Source organism: Nyctibius grandis, chromosome Z, assembly GCF_013368605.1.
Source record: "Nyctibius grandis isolate bNycGra1 chromosome Z, bNycGra1.pri, whole genome shotgun sequence".
Classification (NCBI taxonomy): Eukaryota; Metazoa; Chordata; class Aves; order Nyctibiiformes; family Nyctibiidae; genus Nyctibius; species Nyctibius grandis.
In genome coordinates, this window is record NC_090695.1 from 7,268,547 (window position 1) to 7,294,355 (window position 25,809).

Genomic DNA, 25,809 nt, shown 5'->3' on the forward strand with positions numbered 1-25,809 from the left:
ACCCTTATCCACTTAGTTAGTCTTTGGCTATTAGTCCGTATGTCTACATAGGCTTTGCTGTCAGGCCCTTTGCTTGGAGTGCATGGCCATCACAGCGTAGAAGTCTCCACAACTGGATGTGGAGACTGTCCTTTCTCACTTCCACGTTCCGGGTCAGGTTGGTTGTGAATATCAATGAAGAGTTTGTGGATTAAAACACCAGCAAGACTTCCCAGGCTCGGAGCTATGACTGGGACCCACCACCAGTGATGTCCAGCGCTAAAATGAAACACAGAAGAAGCAGCCAGTGAGCCAGAAGAACTGCTGCCCTGTGTGGCACAGGGTGGAGATGAGCTGCATCTGCTGGGGCAGGAGTGAGCTGTGTGAGCAGAGGTGTTTAGTCCCACTTCACATACTGGGCCCTACAACTGGCTTAGACAATTTCTCTCTCCATCAGCATAATTGCTGGAGGGAGGGTCATTTTCCCCACTGGCCTAGGAAAGTGGCTTTGCACTTTCTGCAGGTTTCTTGTTCTCCTACAGAATAGTCTGTGTGATCCTCATGAGTGTGATTGTCAGACAGACACACGCACACACTTTTCCCCTCCCCATTTCCAATAACATCTGCACTTCCTCTACCAAGATCTCAAAAGATATTTCCTGGAAATTTAATGAAAATGAGGAACTGGAACAGGAGACTCTGCTAATGCCCTCACCATGTGAAAAGCCACAGCATGGCATCATCTTACTAGACAGGGGAAGGCAGGATTTCATGTCCAGATTCAGACTTCTAAATTTAGGAGAGCTATTCAGCAATCCAGCTGTAAGTTCCTGCTTTCAGGTGAGCTGAATCACTCTCGTGCTCTCCAGTCACTGCAATAACCAGCTAGATCTCCAGCTAACTGGTAGACAATTTGGTGCCCAAACTGAGGTATCTGTATCTGAATGTCAAGGTGAATCCCATGCTGGAAAATCCATATACCCCAAATTTTGTGTACATAATGCACGGGGTTCCTCTGAGCACAACTCTTGCTCTCTAAGAATGGAGAACGCACTCTGCAGCGATACTGTCACTTGATCCAAAGAAAAAGGCTTCATGACCATTTTATCTTGGGCTTATCTCCTCTCCTTGAGAGCTGAGCAGTGTAAAAGCAAAACAGGTCACTCACGTGAAGACCTCCATTCCCCAGCCAGCAATTGCCGTGAAGATCCTGGGGGGCAGGTCCCGAGAGGGGTTTATGGCATAGCCTGTGTTCATCCCCATCCCCAAGCCGATGCCCAGGACCAGGATACCCGTGAGCAGGGCCTGTGTGCCTTTCAGGGCTTCATTGTTTTTCTCATCATGGATGATCAGAATGCCCAGGAGCAGCATCACTGTCGCCATAAACTGCAGGAGCAGGAAAAGAGGAACAGGTCAGCAGAGAGAATGGGGAAGGCACAAGGATCCTGCTCAGCAGAAACAGACTTCCTAGAGCGGAACAGGCAGGATTCATGGTCTGATCAAGTCAGGGAGGACCCCAATGTTACTCCTTCCTCACAGTTGGACTGAAGACAAATCTTGACTCATTTCCCAGCAAAAACGTCTCCACCTAATCACCAAAAATCCTCTAGCCATTGCTTGGTCTGCATGCAGGAAAGGTGTTTGGAGGGCACTCAGACCAAACTGCAGAGCAGCCTGCAGGTGTTACCTTTTAGGCTTACTCAGCCACCAAGGTGCCTTGGATCCTACTTGTCAGGCACCTGCCTGGATGGTGGGCTCCTTGGTGTAGAGGTTGTGATTGTGTCTGCACACGTAGCACTGTGAGTCCCCTGTAGCAGACCTGGAGGAGCACCTGTTACCACCCACCTTCCCCTAGCACACTGCTGCAGTCCCCACTGACCTCTGTGAAGAAGCCCCCCAGCACGGATACACAGGGAGCGGGGTAAGTGGAGAAGATTGACGCCGTGGCAGTTGGTCCCGTCACTGTAAAGTTCCCCTTAGTGTAGACGTGCAGAGCATCTAGCAGAAATGGGAATTATGGGAGTTAGCACAGAGTTCATCCCACATGGCATGTACACAAGTCCACCCACTGCAACAAGCACGGACACCAAGGGGAAGAGAGGCAAGGGGAGATATGATGGAGGTGACACACCCCTTGCAGGGCATGATCTCAACTGATATCTGTTACCTGCAGACTTTGGTCTGCAGTTGCTTCCTTATGCCTACCAGCTCCCTGTCCCTGCTCTGGGAGCTTGGGGCAGGCTGGGTGCTCTGGATGCACTGGAGGCCTCCACTCCTTTGCCTGTCAGAGACTGAGACATGGGAGCCAATGAGTGATGGGTCCTCTGCTCACAACACAAAACCACAGATGACTGCTGTCCTGTTTTCCACAGACCATCAGAGTCCCCCAGAGCTCCGGCTGTACCTAATACATGGTAGTCCATCTAACTCAAGCCCTTGGAGATCTTGGAAACAAAATGCTGACAAAATGCAGCTCCTGGCTTTGAGTAGAGGACAGGTTTTGGCAGTGGGAATGCCCTGAGCAAAAGGATCTGTGTTCTCCAGGAACTGCACATCCTTCCCAGAGATATCTGGGCCCTGCTCTGGCCTTGAGCTATGAAAGTCTGTCCCACAAGCCAGGAGCTCGCCCTCCTCACCCAGACATCACGCTGGGTACTGTAAAAGGACATGTTTTTGACAAACTGTGAGTTAAGACTGAAATGGGGCCCACTGCAACCCCTGTAATAAAGACACAACTGTACCATAGTAGATGGCAAAGACGGTGACTGAAGCCATAAAGGAGCCCAGGAACTGGCCGATCAGGTAAGCTGGGAGCTTTCTCCAGGGGAGGTTTCCTAAAATGCAGTGTGTGAGGGTGATGGCAGCATTCAGATGAGCTCCTGCAAAATCACAGCAAAAGAGAGTGGCCTTGACCCTGATGCAGCCGTTTTGGAGCATGCCCCACACCCCACACCAACCACCCAGACCCTGCTCCAAAACACCAAGGCTCTCCCAGGGAAGGGTCTCCCTCCTGCACAGACTCGGAGCTGACCCATTTTCCCTGGGCAGCTGAATGATTCAGGACAGAGCGCTCCTAGCTTTAGTCCTCTAAAAATTAGACCACCTCTGCTTCACTGTCTGTAGACCACAGGCTGTCTCAGTCATCTCACCTGTCAAAGACACCTCTTGAGTTTCCCTCTGTATGAGTTTCTCTCCATTCAGCTTAAAGGGAGTCCAGAACTTAGAGTCATCACCCACCTATTATATGGCTACAGGTAGATGAGGCAAATCTTACCCCAAACAATTGCAAGGCCTTCTGCAAATGTCTGATAGACATGAGGGCCTCATCCTGGCCCACTTTCCCCAGGATATCTCCACCAGCTCCAAAAGGACAGGGAGATCAAGAGCTGACTGCTCACATGGAAAAATTTTCCTTTCCAAGCCAGCCCCAGCCTTGGACATCTCTCTGCTCTGACAGTTCAAGAGCAAGGACTTGTTTTAATTTTCTGCCCACTAGAGCCCTTAATCTCTTCTCTTGGTGCAAATGAATGCAGAAATTGCACAAGACAAAGGTAATGGTCTGTCATGTGAGAGATGATACCACCCCATGGCCCTGAAAAACCACCTCCAGAGTCCATGTGGGGCATGTGCGCATGGGTGTGGATGATAAGGAGAAAATTTGCCTACCACTCCTTGTTGCAACATCAGCAGTAAACTCTCCTTTGCAATAAATTATTTACTTCCCCATGGATCAGATTGGCAGCATGTTTTCAGGGCTCCTTGTCTCCTTGGGCCATGATGGCATATCCCAGGCACCTAACAAGGGCACTGCTGAAACCTGGCTCCACTGACCACAACAGGAGGGGATGGCCAAACCTCTGCCGTTCTCTCTCTCCCACTTGCTCCTGTCTCAGCTCAGGACACACGTTTAGGGTCAGCACACTGTAGGTATGCTATGCCTGCCTTGTCCCCTGCTTCTCCAGACCTTGCCACACCATGGCAACTCCTTGGCTTGACCACAGATCTGCCTCCCCCCACGGACTTGGCTATGATGACTGGGTCACGAGGCTGACTCTGGTTACGGTCACCAGACCTGCTCTCCTCTTCTTGCCTGGGGACCCTAGGACTGCATTTTTTTTCTGGTGAGGGCACTGCCCTGCCTTGCCATGCCATCACCCACCCCTCCACAGCCCACTCCTTCTGCCTCCAACACGGTTGACCTTTATGGGACACAGAGATGTCCTATGCTCAAGTGTCCTGCTCACCAGAGATTCCTCCAGCTGCATGGATGCCCAGGGTAACACCAATGCCGAATGCCAAATTGATGCTGAGGAGCTGCCCAAAGGCTCCTCTTCCTAATACCACTTGTGCCACAGCAGACAAGCCGAAGACCTAGTGCACGGAAAAAGAAACAGAGTGTTAGAAGTAGTGTTATCGCTGTGGTGGACTGAGCTTCCTTGCCACTTTTTCTGCAATAGTAATAAACTCCCAGAGACGGGAAGACTCTAGGGTGCTCACCGTCAGGCGATGAAGTGAGAATGACCCTCCTCTGCAAAAATTGAACAGATAACTAGATTATTCTTCACTGGTGCCCATCACACCTAACCAGGCGCTTCAGTCATGGTTGGGTACAGAATACAAACCCCAGACACCTGCACCAAGGTGCAAGGCTCAAGAGGGATGACTCACACAGCCATGGTAAGGGCATCTGTGCCTGAAGGCAGCGATGTGAGCCAGGGGAGCATCACCACAGACCGCCCAGCGGTGGCCCTCAGGCCGGATGGAAGGAGAGTGGGCAAATTCTTCTTGTCTTTCGTTTCCTGGTGTGCAATTTATTGACTAAAAGTGTAGTTTAGGCAGCACATAGCTATTTGCCAAACTTGACTCTAATTTTGGTAACTTATTCCAGCAAAAGACAAGGAAGGAAATTCTGGTTTGACTTTTGCTTTCAACACATATGCTTTGAGTCTGAAAACAGCCAAAGTTTCAATATTTTTTTAGTGACTGAAGGGGAACTGGGAAAAAAAATTGAAAAGTAAACACTCTATTCTATTTCACTTTTTTAATGTGGTCAGAGGGTGGAAAAATCAGTTCTTTGCACAGCCCTTACACTGAAATCTGCAGAAGGACAAAGATTCTCTTGAGGTCTCTGCCTCACAAACCACTTAGGGTTTGGAGAGTCCTATTGGACTACACCGATGTTTATCCAAGGTGACATGTCCTTCCAAGACAAACAAGTCAGTATGTTCTCCAGCATCTAAACTTCTGCTCTGGCCTGTCCTGTTTTGACTCGGATCTTCCCTGGCTGCTCTGCCTGGAGACAAATTTTATCTCATGTGTCTGCTCTCCCTCTTCCCTTTCAGACATCACCAAAATCCCCTGCTCCCCAGAGACACTGTTCTTATCTCTCTCGTATACACAGAGCAGTCTGTGCTCTGCACGGAGCTACAGCCTGCATGGTGCGAGCCCTTCCCTCAGTCTGCCTCAGCAAAAGCCCCAAAGAGCAGTGGATGGGATGTCCCCCAGCATCTGCAATGCCCTTATAAAAAGTTTATCTGCTCACGTCTGAGCTGTTCCAAAGCCACATCCAAGAGGAGCCAAATGCATAAAGCACAGGTTTTGCAGGACAGCACGCAGGTGCAGAGAGAGGGGTGCAGGGCAGGAGGCATGGCTGCTGTGGCTGAACAGCACTATCCTCAAAAAAAACACAGGACAGGACAGAGAATCTGTTTTTCAGCTCAGATCCAAATCTCTGGTCTCTTCCTCTATTCTCGCTGTCCCAAAACAGCCTTTTTTTTTTTCCCTACTTCCCTGCTCCTTGTGCTGTTTACTCTCACTGCCTGGTTCCCTCCTTCACGAACATTGCCTGTCCCTTAAAGCAAGAGGGCCTGGCTGAGTGCTATCATCCAAATAACAGCCACCCAGGCATCCCAGAGATGCACCCAGCACGTTGCTGGTTGCAGTAAAGGCCTGGGGGCTACTGAAGAGTTGGATGCTGGATGCTGTTTGTGGCCAGCCCTTGATGGGGGGGTGTCCATATGCACTGTCGTTCCTCCTACTCTATTCCCTTGCAGGGATCAGTGAGGGAAGAGCCAATGTGAGCTGCGGGCTCCAAAATCTGCCTTGGAGAGTCAGAGTGCAGAGAAAAGTCTCCTCCTCATGCTGCTTCATAGAGACAACCCTGGCAGGACACCCCTGAACTTGATCTTTATCACCTGGAAACTTCCACCACCAAAACACAAAGGGAATGGGAAAGGAAAATGGTTTGCTCAGCTCCTGCTAAGGAGTCACAGGTGTCTCTACTCTGACTTCCAATGCATGCAAAACTACCTCTATAGTAAGGAGTGAACTCCAAGGAGCTGGATGTGCAATAAGATGTGATTAAAAAGCAAGCATCCTTTGCACATGCAGTTGTTGTCCTTGAAAATAAGCACCTTTATCTGTACAGACAGCTGTATCAAAAGGTCCCCATGCTTACACAAATCTTATCTTCCTCTGGAAATCTCCAAGTACAAGTTACATGGATTACCCCCAGCCCTTCTATGACAGCCTCTGTCCAGACCAAAGTGTCTCTCTCAGCTCAGCAGCACTTGCAAGGTAAGTCCAGGTGCGGTATGTTGGCACAGACACTTGCTGGACCTTTTCAGAGAGAGGATCTCATTTTGCTATGTTGGTCCAACACACAAAGGCTCTGGTCCCAGCGGGCACCTCACCCGCACCAGGCATCAGTTCTAACTAACTGCACAGCCTTCCTCACCCTCTCCCCAAACACTTCCAAAGCAACCTGAGAGCTCAAAACCACTTTTTCTGTGTGAAACAGATCCCTCAGGCAAGTGGAAAGTTTCTGTATGATTTGGATAAGCCCTATTCATTTGTCAGAGAAAGAAAACCAAAAGTGAAATCCTGGCGTGCTTTAGACCCGGTAATTATGTTTTCTAATGGTGGGTTGTGGCTGCGGAGAGCTCCACAGTCATTCACTACCCTGGCAACCGCAAGAGGAAGATGGATGAATGTTGTTCTCATTTCACAGAGGCTGTCAGCGGTAGAGGAGTCAGGGTGTGCTCCCCAAACCTGTGCAGGACTCCCCAGCCACACCATCACCTCTGGCACAGCAGAAAGAAAAGCCTCAGTTCACTGCATGGGATCTTTCAGGGGGTTTGGCACAAGTGTTGCCCTGCCCATCTGACCAGACACTGCTCTTTAGGTTCATTCCCAGATTCTGCCTCGTTTTTCTCCTAGAAGAGAACTGAAACAGCGGCTGATCCCCACCTGCTTCACCCTCTCCCTGTGCCCACCTCCCACCCTCCACATTGCTTTTTTCCTCCAGAAGGTATCTGACAGATGGTCTACCTGATGGGAAGCTGCCGTCCCACCAGAGCAGAGGGGTGAGCAGTAGCAACCAGCTGCTGAGCAACCCTGAGGACGTGGTAGGAAACCACTGACATTACAAGCTGCTGCTGCAAATACTTGCCCTCTCACCTGCCCTGCTCACACACACATGCACAGGCACCGACACGCACATATGGGCCCATCTCCTCCTTACCATAAGGATGAACATCCCCAGCGCTTCTGCCAGCATCTCCCTGACAATTCTGCTACGAACCGTGAGCATCTTCTGAATCTTCTCTAGCATTTTGCTCTCTGGCTCCAGCGTGCAGCCGTGGGAACTCCTGTTGTGACAGCACACTTCATTGCGCTGAGCTAAGTTACCCTTTGAAACTTGGCACCCTCCCTTCACCCCCAGACACCTTGATTCATTTGGTTAACAATGAACAAGACAATAAAGTAGCAGGTTGCTTCAAAGTCTTCCCCCGCACACACACATGCCATCCTTTTAAAACTGTATGGTAAAGATGCAATATTTCTGCTAAGGGGCATTACAAACTCTGCATCTCTGCCCAAGGGCAGCCTGTCTCCAGAGCGCTGGAGCTGTAAATAGCCTTGGTGTGCTCCTAAAGCCTCTGTCTTTCTCTATAACCTTTTCCACACGCACTGAACAGGAATTTTGGCCATGCTCTGCATTGTAACCTACTGGCTGGTGGTTTGGTGCTATTTTTTTTTTACAGATGGAATTAGAACCATTCGCCTGTGCTTTGCAGGACTATTTGGATGCCCAGCCTGTGGTGAGGATGCTGTTCCTGGAGCTGGTGTGCACCGCTGTCCGCAGCCGGGAAGAGCACAACACCTTGAGCATCGCTTCAGGTTGAATATCTGCTCTTGCTGAATACACCTGTGCCTGCAGCTCCCACTACACTAGTGGAGACCCTCCCCACCAGCCCCTCTGTCTGTCCTCTCATGTAGGCCAAGGAGAGACCAGTCTCGGCAATGGTCCCCAGAGACCTTCAATGTCATCTGGCTGCCAGAGCAGAGCCCTCACTGTCCTGATTCCTCCTCCATCTCCTGATTCCCTCTGCTTATCTCCTTGCTCACCGGGTGCTCTTACCTTTCCACTGTGAAAAGGTTCTAATACCTTTGCTTAATCACTGAAAAACTCAAACCCACTGAACACTCAAGACCTTTTTCTGCGAGTCTTGTCTGGTTCTTTGCTGGTTTTCTTCACCTTTCTCTCAGCCTGCTGCAGCTTCTCAGTGTGGCTCTGGAGGGGACATGGTGCACAGCTCTGGAGGGGTTACCAGCAGCTGCCCTGATGGGGATGTTGTGCTCTGCTCATGCTGCCCCTGGTGTTGCCTCCCTCTGGCACTACTGCATTGCAAAAGTTCATGAGCTTTTGTTTCACCCACAGGACACTGAGCAGCTCTATGGGAGAACCTGGGAAACTGATTCTTCTCTCTGCTCCATAGATGATTGTCTGTCTTGTGGCAGGGAAAGGTTTTATGGACTGGGGTAAGCCCTCCTCCAGTGGCAGATTAGCTATTTAACTCAGTGAACACATGGCTAAATATGCAGTAATTTAGTAGTCTGTCTCTGATACTAAGGACCATCTAATCATGATGGATGATAATCACACTGCTGGCAAGGATGTTCCTACAGCATATTTTTAGGTGAGAAGGTTTTTTGTCCTATGAGTCTGTGAGCCATGCTGTGGCACAGAAGAAGTGGCAGATAAATTTTTCCAGGTCACTTCATTCTCTGCCATGCAAATGTGTATTGGTGGAGCACACAAACATGGGCCCTGGAGCACCAGGTCAGACGGGTAATGAGAGCCTCGAGTTTCTTCTGCACATGGTAATTTCCAGCTGACGTGTAAAGCTGAGGTCCTGGCATCAGCGTGTATTGGAGATCTCACAGCCTTTCTCAGATGGACAAGGTGTGAGTGGAACAATATCCCCCACAACTGCACCTACAACTGCGTTTTTCACTCCTAGATCTCAGGGAGACTTCCAAGTGGATTCCTCCGCTGTGGGCAAACAGAAAAGCTGCTGTGTCTCTGAAAGGCTTTGTCTCCTGTGTTCAGGCATTAACTATAGTCATCTCCATATTCTAATTTTGGGTGAAAAATGGACGGATACTATTTGGGAACACCAGGCTCTCAAGGACTTGCAGTCTTCTCAGGGAAAAAGGCAATCCCAGTTTACAGTAGAAATCTTCGGTTTGGTGATAGTATGTGCAGCATAATCCCCAATGTTACCACCAAATTCCCTAAAACTCTGGCATGCTTCTAAGATGTCGTCATGGATCACTGGATGTGCCTCTTGCCACTGCTTGTCCTTTTACACAGGTCATTCCACAAGATGGCAGTGGACATTAATTTATCCTTCGAAAATGTTCAGATGGGTTCCTCTGTTGGCTGCTGAAAATGTGAGAACCCTTTAGTTTTAGGGTTCCTCTGGGCATTTTTATACATTAAAGAAAGGTGATCTGCCAATGTTCGAGGAGTGTAACAACAACAAAAAACACCTTTCCGTGAGTCCTACAGGGCAGAACACCACTGCTCTGAGAGCACACAAAACCGAAATGTGTGAGCCTGCGCCTGTCACCCTCCACTTTATAATCAGCAAACAGGCAGCTCCAAAGGGCAGTTCATCCCCACATACAATTAGCAACTGAGGCCAGACCTATGAGTCCCGCTGGATGCTGGCGGTTCCCCTACAGTGTCTGCACAGGGGATGTGGAGTGATCGGCTCCAGTATGCACACCCATGTGGAGATATCTACCGCCAGGTAGGCTGGACTGCCCTTCCTCCCTGAATCCAGATGTGGTGATCCTGAGTGAGCACAAACAACCATGTGAGTCAGCCAAGGGCTGGACCGCGAAGGTCTGCCAGTTGCCCAACGTGACCTGTTTGCACTTGCATGGTTTCACTTACCTGCAGGGCTCATGAGGATCTCTGGTGTCACCAAATACAGTCCCCTACTAATATAAGCAGCCACACCACGTCTTCACTTTCATGACCAGGCCAGTCTCCATTTTAGCAGTAAGGGCTTTTTGCCCCAGCTGCTTCTGCGGGAAGCATGTTACCAGAACTTGCTGCTCTGGACATTAGAGACTTTCTTCTAATTTCCAGCTAAATTTTCAAAGCCATTTTCTTCATGTGCCAGTGTTACCTCATCGCAGTCATGAGTTAACTCACTTCTTACAGGTGCTATCCCATAGTTTTCCTATAAGCTTTGTTAGAAGCACTTTAGCTGCTCATGCTTAGCTCTGCAATGCCTCCTGATGTTTAGCTTGACTTACTGACATGTTGAAACTTCACTCAACATTGACCCTACCACAATTTTACTGTGTTTTCCACCATACATTAAGCAAACTCCTGCTAAACCAAACCCATTTTCTTCCCTAAGGCAGGTGTGCTTTCAACACTAGTAATAAAAGCCTCAGTTTGGAGATGAAAATTCTGGCCCACTAACAGTGCTGGTATTGATACCCATGGTACTGAAGAGCCAGGGGTACAACCCCCCTGGGTCCTGCTAGAGCAGCCCTGGGAAGGATGAGCATCCAGCAACCCCAGGGCAGTCATGTTTCTTTAAGGAATAACTTCTCTGAGTCATTTTGATAGTGCACATGTTTCCTCTGCACCCAGGAGCTCATTTGTCTCTTAATTGTGCCAATCAACAGCTGGAATGTCACCACTCCATTAGCTTCAGCCTGCTGGTGGAGCATTAACTTCTCCCCAGAGGCTGAGAGGAGCATGAGCAGACAGCACAGCAGAGGAGCTCCTCACTGTGGATGAGGACAGCTTGCTCCTCTATCAGACCAAATTAACATGGCACTGAGACATCTCCAGGCCCCTTTAGGAAGCAGGGGCAGGTCAGAGAGACCAGTACAGCACTGGTATGACCTTAGCTGTCCAGTACAGACCCCATTTGGCATACCTAGAACACCCGCATACGTGGTCTCACATCTAACGTTCATGGTCTATCTCCTCCTCTCCTTTACAGATGGCAGGCACTGAGCAAGTCGCAGACACCCCAGATATCTGCCTCTCAGCAGATGCCTGTGCTCTCCATACTGTTACCCAGCTCCCCATTCCCAGGACACCATCCTCCATGTCCTTTCAGCTCACCCTGCGTGCCATCTCCCCTTGTCCTGAAGCTGGCCAAAGGCGCATCACCCACACATGCTCCTTTCCAATGAAACCCGGCTAGCTCTTACCGCGCTGGGCAGAAGTGGGAGCTGGAGGGACCGACGGAGGTATGTGGTGGCACAAAGGTGGGATCCTGCTCTGGTCTGAAGATCTCTACTTCACTCCCTGGGGGCACGGTGCCTCCCCGCCTCACACAGCTTAGGCTTGCTCAGATGGAGGTAATCTGCGAGGAGGTGTTGTCAGCAGGAGGGGTATTACATGGCTGCTGTTGGTCTTTATGGGGAGAGCAGGACTGTGCAGGAAGGGGTTGCCTAGGGCGGTGCTGGACCCATTGTGGCACAACAAAGCATAGAGTGCCTGGGTTTCCCCCGGCCAGGGACCTGCCCACCCCACACTGGGCCACCTCCCCTCCTGCCCTTGTCTGGCTTACCAGACAGAATCAGGTTGGTTTTATGTGCAGCAAAGCGTGATGGTTTTTGAGGCACCCCACTAGCTGCGATCTGGGCAAAGCCCTGGAAAGTCTCCTCCATGCGCGGGTACAGGGCATTTAGCAGAGAGAGAAACAGAGGCAAAGGGGCACCTCAGGTCCCGCAAGAGACCTGGGGTATCTGTGGGATTTCCACAAAGGTCCTGCCAGCTCCTCATCTGCTGTCATCCCCCATTCCCTGCCCCGTCCTTGACCCATGAGCATCTTGTTCCTCTGACCTGCTTAGGGCCAGGCACACTGTACCCCTGTGTGTGGGAGCATCCCCCTGCCTGCCCTGGGACCCCGCTGCAGGGCTCCCCCAGATGCAGGTAGAGAGCAGCAGGCTCTGTGGCTGCAAACTCTCCCACCCAGCTTTGAGCTGCCTGCTCGGATCTGCTTTCAATCTTCAGATAAGGCAAAAGCCAGGAAAACCACAGGGCTCACAGGACATCGTCACCCTGGAGATAAGAGGAGCCAGGCTTTCTCCTGGAGGAGTGTGAACACCCGCACTCTGAAAGGAGAGATTAAAGAGGAAAAGCTGCAGGCTCGGGGATGGGGGGAGACACTGTGTGAGCTCAAAGAGGGCCTGAAGTTGCAAAGTCTGATGGAGAGAGCACGCTAATCTGAACGTTTCCCTGCCTCCGACTGCACCCAAGAGACAGCACAGCATGGCTGTGTCCTCCCCTCAGGATGCAACACATTCACTCTTACAAATGGTGCCACCAACAAAACCCCTCATGCTTCAATTCATGCCATCTCCTCTGCCTCATCCCTCCTCCAGATGCTCTAGTCCAGGACAGTCAATGGGACCTAAGCAGCACTAAAAGGCATGAGGCTGTGTTAACAAACCCAAAGAGCAAAACCAGAGCAAGGGACAACAACACGAACACAATCATGCCTGGTCCCATCTGCTGGAACAAGGCTGAGCCAACAGTCAACACAGTCCTTCTTCACAGCCACCAGATGTTTAAGGGTGGGCTGCCTCCATACATGCCACTCACGTAAGCTCCACCTATAAACCCTTCAAGAGGTGACGCTAAACCCATAGGCAGACCATCTTGAGTGCTAGCTGTGATATGGATAGTTTATGGGGTGAGAAACCAACTGGTGACACTAATCAGTGTCCGTATGTATCATCAGTGAATTACCCAAACCCAGCTGTCAGCCAAACAGCCGTGTTCTGCCGTATCGCACCTGGCACAGGGTGTCCAAAGACCATCAAGCGTCTGGCATGACTCACGTCTGCAGTGAGCAACACCTGCCACGTGGGATTTGTCCTTGCTCTCTCCACAGGGGAGGTAGAGACCAGGGTGCATGAAGCTGGGTCAGCTGTCTCAGAGCCAAGCCACCCCAGCCCAGAGGGCTGCCAACAGCATGGACGTGAAGGCATCCAAAGGAAACCCCCAATAAGCTCCTGCTATCACGGCAGGGAGAAGATGCCACAGATTCCTTGCAGACACATGCGCAAATCCCCTCAGATGCTGCCCAGCCTCTCCTGGGGCCCCAAGGAGCCCCACAGGCATTTCAGTGGGGGTGGAGGTTTGATCCAGCACCAGCCAGACCCCACTACCCTCATGCACCTCCCTAGCCCCTTTGGCCTCTTGTGCTGTTTTGGGAGAACAAGAGGGGCCAGATGTGGTGGATCTAAATGGCTCTCTGGTCATTCACATCCTGTCGATTCCTACGTGAAAAGCCATTGACCCAGGAAAACCCCTAGAAGCTGAAAACTCATCTGTTGGTGTCACCTGAACAATTGTCAGTTTTCCTTGCTCATATAGTTTTCCAGCACAAGTCCTGCATGACAGAAGTGATGCAGGATTCACAAACTGGCCCATATTAAGCAGAGCATCAACACACAGTCTATTTCCGTAAGCACAGGGCACCACATAGCAATCATTCCTGGCAGTACAGATGTTCCTAACCCATGGCAAATATTAAATATTGTCACCAGTCTTTATTGTCCCTATATTTGTTCTTACATAGACACAGAAACATACACATCCATATCAGCCATTTCCTAGTGAAGAAGTAACTGCTGCATACCACCTTCTCAATTTTGACTTCATAGGAACCTCGTTGGGGTCGATATATCAATTTATAATCTCATGAGAATGGCAGAGGGTCTGTCCCTCACTCCTGATGTGAGCCAGTTAGATCTCTCTGGAACCACCTCAGGGTGTATTTGCACAGGACCCGACACGATGGGCCTCCGATCCCAACACAGCCTCCAGGCTGTGCCACAAGAGCAACATATACACAAATCACAACAGGTCTACGAAGCTATAGATATCAATTTTTGCACCTGAAACATTCATGCATGTGTCAAACTGCAGCATTAGGCACAAGTGCCTGGCTGGACCTCTCACCTACAGGAGCAGCCAGTCAATTCGTAGAGTCTACTGGGAAATATGTTGTTTGTTCACATGCCTTTGACTGTTCACGTGGCTTTGACTGCTGACCCTCACAATAAGCTCAAGCTGCTTTTCATGCACTGGGGTATGTAGTGCATCTCTAGAAGTCCTTGACACAGGATGCTGCGGGTGCTAAAAAGGGATCTAAAGATGGTTATACAAATTCATGAAGGTAAAAATCCACCAATGGCTATTAAACATGGACACTTCTCTGTCACAAGTTGTCCCTGAGCTGTGAATTATTGAAGATCATAAAATAATTCTGGGGAAATACATTTGTTCTGTTCACACATTCTTCTCCCATCACACCTAGGATCTCCTCCATGGGTCCAACCTGTCTCAGTGATCACTGCCTGACTGTGTGTCCAGTGGAATAGGATGTCCACCACTTCAGTCACAGGAACAGAAGACTAGCAGCCTTTACTAGCATGTTCTTGAATTGTTCAGTTGTCCTGAGATGCCATGAGAATACTCAAATTTTATTCCCAGCTCTATTGCTCACTAATGTGAGTCCTGAGCATCTACTCCTCCTCCCTGCCCAGTTCCCCATCCCCAGGGGTGACCAAGACACCTCATTCAGAAGCAGCTTGGCATGGACAGAGGAGATATTTGCAACGGCTCACAGCTTGCTGTGTGATCTTTGCTAAAACACTTGCCCCATCTTAGTGCTGGAAGTACTATCAACTCCTGGGTCATCTGAAGTCATCCACCCCCTCATTGCTCTCTCCTCTTCTGTGCAATGCAGATAATGACCTCTCCCAGTCCCAGGACAGCTAAGGACACACACGTCTCGTCTTCCACTTCACTACTGGTGAGGCCAATGGTCAGAAGAGCATGTAGGAGTGTCCTTCACACACACAACAGGTCAAGCCGGCAGAACAGCTCCCTCAGCTCAGCAGAGCACTCACTGTAATGCCTACAGCTGTGCAGCAATACAATGGCATTTTAGATACAGTAAAAGCTTTAGAAGACGGAGATCTATTGCACTGTGGTAGAGTCTCCTTTCTCCTTCCCCCCAGGAGCTGGAGGAAGCCACAAAATATGCATCATTTAAAAGCAGACCAGAAGCAAAAGGCACTTGAAAACTCACCGTAGGGAACAATCATGCCCTGCTTTACGGCAATAAATAACTGACTTTGTCTTGTTCATCTCATATTTTATTGCCTCTGCTGTTTGTACAGTGCTTCACGGGAGAAAGTGAGCTAACGGAGCAGAGAGCCTGCTCACTGCTTGCCTGCCTCCTCCTCTGCTCAGGCACCATCTCACCTCCTGCACTTTCTCTTCTGCAGAGCTCCATGAGATGGCAGCTTTGGATGCAGCACCATCACACCATGGTCACACAATACTGTCAGCAAGGGCTTGGGGAAGAAAAAGCAGTGCCAGAACCATGGGAGCACTGCAGGACTCCTGCCAGGCTCTCTCCTCTGTGCCAAGGGGTGCGGGCTCACACCTTCCTCCCTCCTGGTGAATGTGGTCACTGGTCCATGTGGGAGCTGTGGTCTGGGGAAAAGGAGTCTCGGAGCAGGGTCTCACTTCCTTGCAAGTGCCATGCGGTCCCATCCAACCACCCATTCCCTTATGCTGGTGGTGCCTGGAAATTTAGGAAGTGAACAAAATCCTCTGAGTTCACAAGACCTCTTGTAAGCCCACACCAGCAAACACCTTGGAAGAAGCAAAGGGGAAATTTTATGACCAACAGTTTTCTGGAGTACAGCATGTTTGTTGTACACAGCCACAGGGTGGTATGGGGGAAGAGAGATGCCTAGCTTCATAACCATCTTCTTGGACTGCAGCTGGACTCTCAAAGCATGTGTTTGTTCAAGAGCTTTAGATAAATTCTGGTTGGTTGTTATTTCTGTTGTACAATTACCCTGTGTTGACTTGTTAGGAAGCACTGCCGAAACAATCCGTAACAAATACCTTGTACCCGTAGGCAACAACCTGATGGAAGACATCCTGCCCTGATCAGCATCTGTGCAGAGCGAAATATGAGCCAGCAGTGACAAAAATACGTTTCGTTCCAGGTTGTCAGCACCGAGGAAAAAGACATGTTCATAATTTGCATTTGTTGATTCACACTTGCTAACAGGATAAGAAGATCACTCCACGCAGAGAAATTGAGGTTAATAAATCATAATCACCTTTAAGATCTCAACAGACTGACCCTAATCTGTAATCCAGGGTCAAAGTCTGAAGTATTCTGTCTACATGTCTATATTAGCTAGCTCAAGACCCATGTATTTCTTGGAATGAAGACATATCCTTTGGTGAAAGCAGCCCCAATGCCCATCAATTTCTCCCTGCCTACTGACAACCTACAACCTGGAAGAAAACTGCAAATGCCTTGGAAGAGTCCTGCAGCATCAGATGGTGATTAACTTGGATGACCACCAATATATAACACTGATGGTGCTCCCACGCCCGGCTGTCCCACCCAACCAGCTGTCTGTCTGAAACGAGTGCATCCCTTCCCAGATGCCGTCACCACTTGCTGTAGCACTCAGCTTTAATCAGAGGTTTCCCTTTCAAGTGCTGACCCATCCTGCCGGATCAGTCCTGCTTAGCTTTCAGCACCTGATAGGATCGTAAGCTGAGGCAAACGTAAGCAAAGGATAGAAACAGCGGATAGAGATCTAGAATAGGCAGTTACACATACAGCAATGTTATGTTATGCACAAAGGTGCATGAAATATGTTTGAGAATAAAAAAAAAGTAATCAAGAAGAGTTGCTCCGAGTCCAGGATATTATCAGATCTGGAAAAATGCCGTGTGAATGAGTCACTGGAGCATCAGTCAATGTCTGTGTACAGAAAATGCCACAAAATTGGCTGTTGTAGTCCCTCTCCAGCATTCGTACAGTATCATTTCATGGTTTCCATAAATGATTGACTAAATTGTGCCATGAGCCACTTTCTTGCATTATAGTTATCTGCCCCGCTACCCTGCTCAGTCCAATCCCTACTCGCACTCTCCTCCCCTTTAATAAAATGTACTTTAATTAAACATCTTTTCAGATCATCATTGGAGAGCAAATGAAGGCCCTTTGAAAAATGTTTTGCATATTCTTTCCATAGCTGCTCTCCAACCAATCTGCCAGCGTGGTTGTGAAGTAGCCTGACGCCGAGGAGGGACACCAAATGTGACTGATCCAGCAATTTTATATATGCCCTGTTCCTTCAGGAGCTGGAGCAGAGTACCTCATCTCCCCAGCTTTTAGGACCTGCACAACTTAAAAGCTGGAGATCTGCAGATCAAGACTCTAGTCCTGCTGCCAGCAACAGGTCCTGTGGCACAGAGGGCTTGTAAATCAGAGATGGTGCCTTCAGCCACAGCTAGAAACTGACAGCCAGCGTGCAGAGGTCCCACAGCGTTGGTATCATCCATTGCAAGTGCAACAGCTCAACGCACAGGTCTTGGATGCCTCTGTACTGCAGGATGGGTCCCTGCTCTGAGCTCTGCCCTGGGCTGGCCTCAGACAGGCAAGGACCTTCACAGCAGGGCAGATTTTGGCTCAGCTCACAGGGGTAATAAAAAGGAATCTGGGACAAAAAAAAGGGGAGCCAAGGGGGACTGTCTGAGGAAAAAGCTGGGAAGCAGGAGGCCCTCATGCCCAGACTCACTTTGGTACCACTTGTGCAGCAGCACTATGGGAGACAGAAGCACAGGGCCACACGTGGTGGCTCCTGGACCCTCTACCCTGTACTGGGAGCTATAAGTCAAACCAGACTGATTTGCTTTGAGTCTTACAAGAGGATGGGTGAAAAGGATTAAAAGGGAGAGGTGCTGCCTATGTTTGCCACTAGTGTTGCATTTTGGGTGGCACAGGTCAGGTGATGCCTCTTATGCTGCCCCTCAGAGGCCAGAATTGCTGTTTCCATCATTACAGCTTGCATTTGGGGGTGTCCAGGACACAGCCCACCCTCCCACAGGTGCTAGGCCCAAACAATTCTTCCCACACCTGCGTCCCACTCTGGGAGAGGCAGCAGGGCGGGTCTGTTCTCCCACACTTCATGCAGCAACATCTCACAAAACTGGATGTGCACTCCGCCATCAGCACACAGGGACTTCTGGCCAACGTAGCAGGGAAGACCAGCTCCTGACCAAGCTTCTGGCTCCAGGACCTTCTTCATGACTTCAGAGAGGGGTGTTTGGCGTCAGCGTACCTTCACACTCTTTATTTACCAGGTAGCTGCTTGGATGGCTTTAAATGACTACATGACAACCAGTTTCACATGAAAATGTGGACATGGAGAATCTAAATGCCAACCTGTCTAGCTGTAACCCTTGTGCCATGGGACTTGGCCACTCAGTCACCCTGACCATCCATGCCTAACTGTTAATCAGGCCAGATCACACCTCATTAGCCTTGTGTCATGGCAGCCTCCCAGCCCAGGACCTGCGTCATGTACATCTGACACCGACTGGGAAACCAGACCATGTCCAGAGGCAAAGATGGAGACAAGATTTCATATATACAAGTCAGCTGCAAAGACCACCTCGCCGTTTGTGAGGCAGAACCGGTCTGCTGGCACTAGGAAGCATTTAGACAAGTTTGACTGGAAAGCACTTCGGTGTTATTTGCACAAATTTCCTGCATATTTTGTGTTTAAGTCTGAGCCACAAAAAGTAATACACAAAGTAGACATGTTTTACATACACAAACAGTGCAGTGAAGAAGCAATCACTCTGTGACTGAGATACTTGTCTGGATGATAAATACATCCTTCGTTCTCTCTACTGCTGTAAAAGCAGTTGATAGAGAATCCATATCTGGACAGAGAGTCTGGCTTCTGTCTCCATATCACCGTTTTCAAATCAGTTGTAATAAGCTCTCTGGAGCAAGGACTGACTCTCCTAATGCATTTGTGTAGGTCTGGCACAATCAGGCAGAGCCTAGAGGTACTGCTGCCGTAACTGTCTGTGCCAGCATGATTTGTGGCAAGGAGGATGTACAAAGAGATTTTTGCATCTGTTAGAAATGGATGAGCATACGCCCCATGAGTTCTGTGTGTTAGCACAACAGAAGAGCCACAACAGACCCTAGGAAACATGTTTTGCTGCAGTGGCTTTGGGTGCTGGAGGAAGACCCCCATGTATCTCACCCTATTGACAAGTTGTGTCCCCTCAAAGTGCTGCTGCATGATCCCATAAGGTGATGCCCATCAAGTGTGGTCTCCAGGCTCCAGTCAGTTGTGGTCTCCAGGTTCCAGTCAAGTGCCAGCTCAGCTCTCACTGACCCCAGCACAAACCAGCTTTGGACACTCTTGAGTCTGAGTGTGCCATGTCCAACTCCAAGTCTTGCACAGCTGATGAGCAGTGCCACTCACCTTGCTTTGTGTTTGCACTAGCTTCTGTTTATGATTAAGAAAGGCAGATCAACCCCACATGCCGTGTGGGATTGTCCAGGAAATGAATCCATGCTGAGGTCTTGCAGTGCTCTCTGGCTTGCCACCAAGTCCCCATGTTTTAATCGATGGAGCACTCAAAGACTTGGATGTTTTAGGACCATCTCTATCTGCCCAGCCCAGCTGAGTGCCATACAGACGTGACTCACAAACTGAGCCAGACCCCATGTTACCCAGCTTCAGTCCTATTTTGTCCCAGTGAAAGTCAGATCTGCTACTCCCTATTCACCAGCATTTCCCCTAAATGAATATCACAGCTATGCATGTTTACAGGCCATTCCTGATTATCATTAAATGCTCCTGAGTTCATGAGATTAGTCTGGTTGGGATGGAATGAAATAATTCATTAGAGGATGGACTGAAAGACTCATGAACAGCTCCACAACCTTCACAGATGGTGGTGACCTGAACAGGAAAGATCAGCGGCCTCCCCTGGCTGGTAAAGGAGAGATCCACACTACTGAAGTTACTGGAGAGGGGTTTGGACACCAGCTCCTGAATCCAGTCTGAGTCCATCAGACACCCCTCTTGACGACCAGGAGAGTAGATCATTCTGGAGAGTTCATCTTGGCTCTTGGACACACTCCTGCGTGCCCCTGAGCTGTCTTCAGGAGCTCCCCAGGGTGGTTTGCTGTTTTTGTCAGCCCTGGTATTGTCAGACTCTATCACCAACTGCTACTTATTACAAGGAACCATCACCTCCTGTTGGTGAACAGATCACGGAGAACCAAGGATTAACTTGAGCAGCAAGAAGGTCACCTACACTCCTCATAGAGTCTGAGCCCAGCACTTCCAAATCTGACTTTTGCTCTTCCCAATTCAGAAACTGCCACTGACATTTGCTGCTGCTCCCACTGGATCAGGCGATGTGCTAGTGAGGGAAGGAGCCTTCCCCACTCTAAGCCATTACTCCCAAAATAACTCTATGCTTACATGGGCATGGGTAGGCTTGACCATGGTAGGCTCGACCATGGTAGGCTCCCTCTGAAGCCTGGGCTGCTACAAGCGACAGCATCAGCTGCCATCATGTTCCCAGAGAGCAGCAAATCACCTTTGCTCCCTGTTTTCAAAGGTCTTGGTAGCAGGAGCCCAAACTGCCTAAAAGAGCCTGTGGCTTCAGGATCAAGGCTGGCCTTGACAGCACCTCTCCTTTGTCTCCTTTGAGCAGTGATGAACTCTGCCCCTCTGTGTAGGAGGAAGAGTCTGTGTGGGACCAGCAACATGCTGTGGAGCAAAATTTCCGCAGAGTTAGAAGCCATCATAAACCTCTCTACCTTCTGGTGTACCTCCACGAGCATGAAAGGAGAGCTCTACATGTGTGTCCACGTGTGTTTCTGTGAAAAAGCAAGGGAGAGACTGACTCGATACAATGAGGATTTCAAACAAAACACTTCAGTTACACATTTTTCCCCCCCATGAGCAGAATGAGAACTAAACATGTAACAGCTGTTGCTTAATGCATTCCTAGATAGCACACAGATATTATGCTGATAAGCACCACTTAAGAACCGAGATAGCAAAGGAAAGGAAGAGAAGTAATGATGTTATTTACGCAGAGAGCAGGTCAGGTCTTAGTGTGACTTTAAAACAACCTGCTTTCCATCCCTCCTTTTATCGCAGCATTTACAGTAATGCATATACCAGTGAAGCATTTTAATAGCATTTTAGAGGCAGTAAAAGCTTCAGAAAGGTGACATTCATTGCACTGCTGTACAGCTGCCCCTGGAAACTGGAGAGAGCCACATTACATGCATCCTTTAAAACCTGACTTGAAAAAATACCCTTTGAAAACCAAATGCTGGTATGGATCCTGTTCTGGTTGAGGGTCTCGATGAGACCAAATAAATCACACCTGTTTCAGATCTTTGGCTTTCCCCAGAGCACAGCTTGCCATGGGAAAGGCATGAGCAAAATGAAGAGGTGACCACCCCGTGCTTCCCACATGCTGGCCACTTCCAGTGCACTATGACAATGCCTCCCATGCTAAGGCTCGTCCCTTATTCCCAGCTCCAAGAGGTGGCAGCAGCACTCCTGCCTTTGGGAAACTGCTCCCTTGTGGGACTGGCATCCTCTCCTGCCCTTGGAAACAGGAGAAGGACTGACACCCTGGGGAAAAGCAAGTGCACACCGACCCACTCAGACACCCTCAGCATCTCTAAGCTGGACCACCAGTTGCAGTGAGCCTAGCACTGTAGACAAGCATAGTATAAGGCATACCGAAGGTGTATTTAAAAAAATTTATTTGTATCTGGCTTATTTTTCATGTTCATGGAGGGGGAAAAACCCTTTCTGGGGTTGAAAAGAGCCCTGAGTTTCTGCTCATCATTCCCAAGGGGAAGCTTGCCAGCATGGCTCATTACAAACACGTTTGCAGAAACATCAGCTGCATTGATTCTCTCCAGACATCTCTGATACTAAAGGTTGCAGACAAAGTCACAAACATGTCAGAGAAAGAAGAAAGAAAAAAGAATATAGTCCTTGTCCCAAAGATGGTGCAACCTCAACAGACCAAACGTGTTGGGGAAAAAAAAATGAAGAGAACCAGGGGCAGACAAAGCTCCTCGCATCCTGGGACAAAAAAACCCATCCCACCAGTTCTCAGTACAAACCTGTAGTGGTGAGACTTTCACCTGAGAAAATTAGCAATGATGTGCAAGTCATGAGTGACACCATTGATGACTCCATTACTCTGCTGGGGTGGGTGAGTAGGAGCAACACTAACGTGACCATTTATCAACATAGATCTTATAGACTCGCCGAACAGGGTCCTGTGGTCCCTACACATGACAGCTTCTTGAGTTTCGGGACCTCCTCTCGCAACCACAGGGTACAACAATATTTGAAGGTCTATATCTGTCAAAATACTGTTGTAGCCAAGTAAATACAAGTTTTTAAATCATTAGTGAAAGACACAGGCTTTGGCATCTCAGGATGTCTGCAGGCTTATCTTGACCTGAGCTGCTGTTAGTTTACTTTAACAATTGCTAGTGGTCAAGCAACTTCTGTATAACCTGTTCTAGCTTTATCTCTGTGATACCATATATGGTAAAATGACAAACATAGGTAGCCACTGCATAACAAGAAATATCCCTTTGTGTTAATTGAGGCTGGGGGAAGCTGTTGTGCCACTTTCAAACTTTACTTGAAAACCACCAAGAAGGAAAGAGAGTGTGACGAGAAAAAACATAAAAATAGCCGCAAGCAGACTCCAGGCCTGAGGAGGAAGTGACCACCACCATGAACATTGTACTTCTCCAGGTGAACAACTCGGGACACTGATGACTCACAGAGACAGCCCACCACCTCTCTGCTTGAGAAGGCTGGTGCCACCAACCACAGGACTCAGAGGGACATCAGAAGGTGAGGATAGCATTGGAGAAGAGGATTAGATATTAGTAAGTTTTCTTTTATAACGGTTTTAAGAGTATTATTATTAATGAGGCTTGTCTGTATTAATCTGGATTATAAATGTTAGTATTATTGCAACTGAACTAATAACAACTTTATTATGCCCATGGCAGGGAGGGTGGAACTAGATGATCTTTAAGGTCCCTTCCAACCCAAACCGTTCTCTGATTCTATGTCTTGATTAGGTTAAGAGATTTTAATTAAGCTTTGGCTCTGTATTAATATAATGTGTTCATCTTTACCCACAACAATATTTTGAGTGTGGCAGGAGAGAAGCTGTCAGCAACCCAAGACTCATTGCCAGGCACTAGCAGAGCTGAGAAAGCCTCTCCAAACTGTGACTTCAAAGACATGAGTGAACCCTACACAAATCCTTTCCCTTGAAGTCTATCCTGCCCAGTTTACCTGTCTGCAGATGCATAGGACAACTGTTACTCTCACAACAGCCACTAGCCTCCAGATACCTGTTAGCATCAGGAGCCAAAATTTTGGTCAACACCCTCAGTAGTAAGAGCTACAGCTATTCAAGATGCTCCTGCTGGGCCTTTTCCAGACATCACCTTAAACAAATATATCACTCACTCGCAGCTCGTGCGCACACATGTACACGTACCCCCATCACTTCTTTGGCTGTCAGTTTAGCCCTTAATTTATCCAAATCTATCTTTCTCACAATATCTTATTCCTCTCATTCCTCTCAAAAAGCTGTGAGCTGAAATAACCAGTGAGGGAGGGATCACTTACTTACACCCAGGGCAGTGCACAGGCTCACTGTCTTTGACCCACCTACAGTCAGTTCAGGTTTAGAGTTCTTCTTTAAGAAGGTAATTCTGACCAAAGAACTCCAGCTGCAGCTGGAACCACCTCTCCAACAAGAGCCACAGCTTGAAAAGAAAGAGAGAAACATTTTTCTCACTGCCATGCTCATCACATTATCGTCAGATGTTTCCTGATCAGTCTCTGCTCTAACTCTGCAGCCTCCCTGTCTGTGCAAGGGTCAGGCTGAGCGTCACTGAAAGTACCTGAAAAACCCAAAAAGTGTCACAGAAACCTCCTCATCTCCCAAAACTCACTGCCACCATGCAGACAGAGGTAGAAACCACAGTGAAATGTCACCCATGCAAGAAGCCCAGTTGGTAAGTAGCAACAGAGACAAGAATAGCTGGAAATGATTCTTCTTAGAAGCTGTGGAGGCTTGAAGGGACACAGATTTTACTGTCAAGCTGACCCAACAAAGTTGCTTAGTTTAAATTTCTCTATGCCAAACTTCTGCTGAAATAAATTTTTACTCAAGAAAAATGTTCATTCTGAAAGCAGTTCACTTTCTGATAGGAATTCAAAACTTTTCAGCCACTCTGGCTTTAGAATCAGAGTCGTTTAGGTTGGAAAAGACCCTTAAGATCAAGTCCAACCATTAACCTAGCACTGCCAAGTCCACCACTAAACCATGTCCCTAAGCACCACATCTACATTTAAAAGCATAATTGTCCGCCTTCTCCTTCACTCTTCCTGACATGGTTTGCCACTCTTTGTAGGGCACAGTGTTCTTCACTGACGTGTGCTCACAGCAGCCAACTGAGTGTTTACTCATTTTAAGACATTATTCAAGAACAGAAAGTGTCACTTGCTTTGGAGTTTATTATTTCAGATTTTTTTCTCTTCCCATGACTTCCAGTCATCTCTACCATATGTAACAGCCTCCAAAGATTATTCCTGATTTCCCAAGGATAAACAGAAAACAATTCCAGCCTCTCCTTTCTAAAATAGGCAAGGGGGAATGGAATATGGGGAAGGAAAAGTGGGAGAGATATCTTTGTTAGAGGCCCAGAGAGACAGACTGCACAGACTGCAAGGAATTGGAGGCATCCTACTAGTTTCAGACTCATCTTTGATGTAGGAGAAAGCAACCGTTTTAAGTCAAGAAAGACATAAAGGCCCATATGTTTCTACCTATTTCCACAAATCAGATTTTAAAAACCAGATTTTTAAAAAACTGAACTTGCAATAAAATAATGAGATTTGGTCAAATAATACTCTGCCCCCAACAGATCAATTGGGCTTTGGCAGTTTCCAAGGTCCCTCCCAGTCACAATAGTACATTGTGATTTGAGATGACCTCTGAAGGTTTTCTGGAAATATCCCCTCATCCACATCATATATTCTAGCCAGCATCCCCAGAGGAAGAGCCTCTTTTTGTCAGCAGCTGCATCAAAACCTGTTTTATTTGCTTAAGCTGAAGGTAGTGCAAAAAAGAAAGCAACACAGCAAGACTTTCTGCAGGAGAAGGTGGCTCATCTTCTGCTTTACTGGCTACAACAGATAGCAATATGACCCCTCCTCACTGGATGTACATTCAACTCCTTGTGTTGTCCTCTTACCTTTATGTCCTGCCCATGGTTTCCCTCCGTCCGATCCACAATGACCAACAGACCTGAATATTGCAAAGCAAATTCACCTGCTGTACAGGGAATACAGCTGCATGCCTTCTGCTGACACACTGCACCATGCCCTGAGTAGGAAATAAGTGGAATCTCCCAAGGGTGTGCGGCAACGTCTGAGTAGACCCAAATGAAGCAAATAAAGGAAAATCATTTCCCAGCTGCCCAGTATCCAGAGCTGGAGCAGATTTCTCAACCTGATCAATTGCTATTCAGGCACAAAAGAAGCAGTCAGATA

The 25,809-nt window shown here is 48.5% G+C and overlaps 1 protein-coding gene across 1 annotated transcript; it reads right to left on the reverse strand.

Moving 5' to 3' along the window:
- Window positions 1-89: 89 nt before the first annotated feature.
- LOC137675848 (aquaporin-7-like) lies at window positions 90-7,591 on the reverse strand. Its single transcript, XM_068422100.1, has 6 exons — window positions 7,502-7,591; window positions 4,224-4,350; window positions 2,721-2,858; window positions 1,859-1,977; window positions 1,148-1,365; window positions 90-258 (listed from the first exon to the last, which is right to left on the reverse strand). The coding sequence occupies exons 1-6, from the start codon at window positions 7,589-7,591 to the stop codon at window positions 90-92; spliced, it is 861 nt and encodes a 286-aa protein (XP_068278201.1).
- Window positions 7,592-25,809: the final 18,218 nt, after the last annotated feature.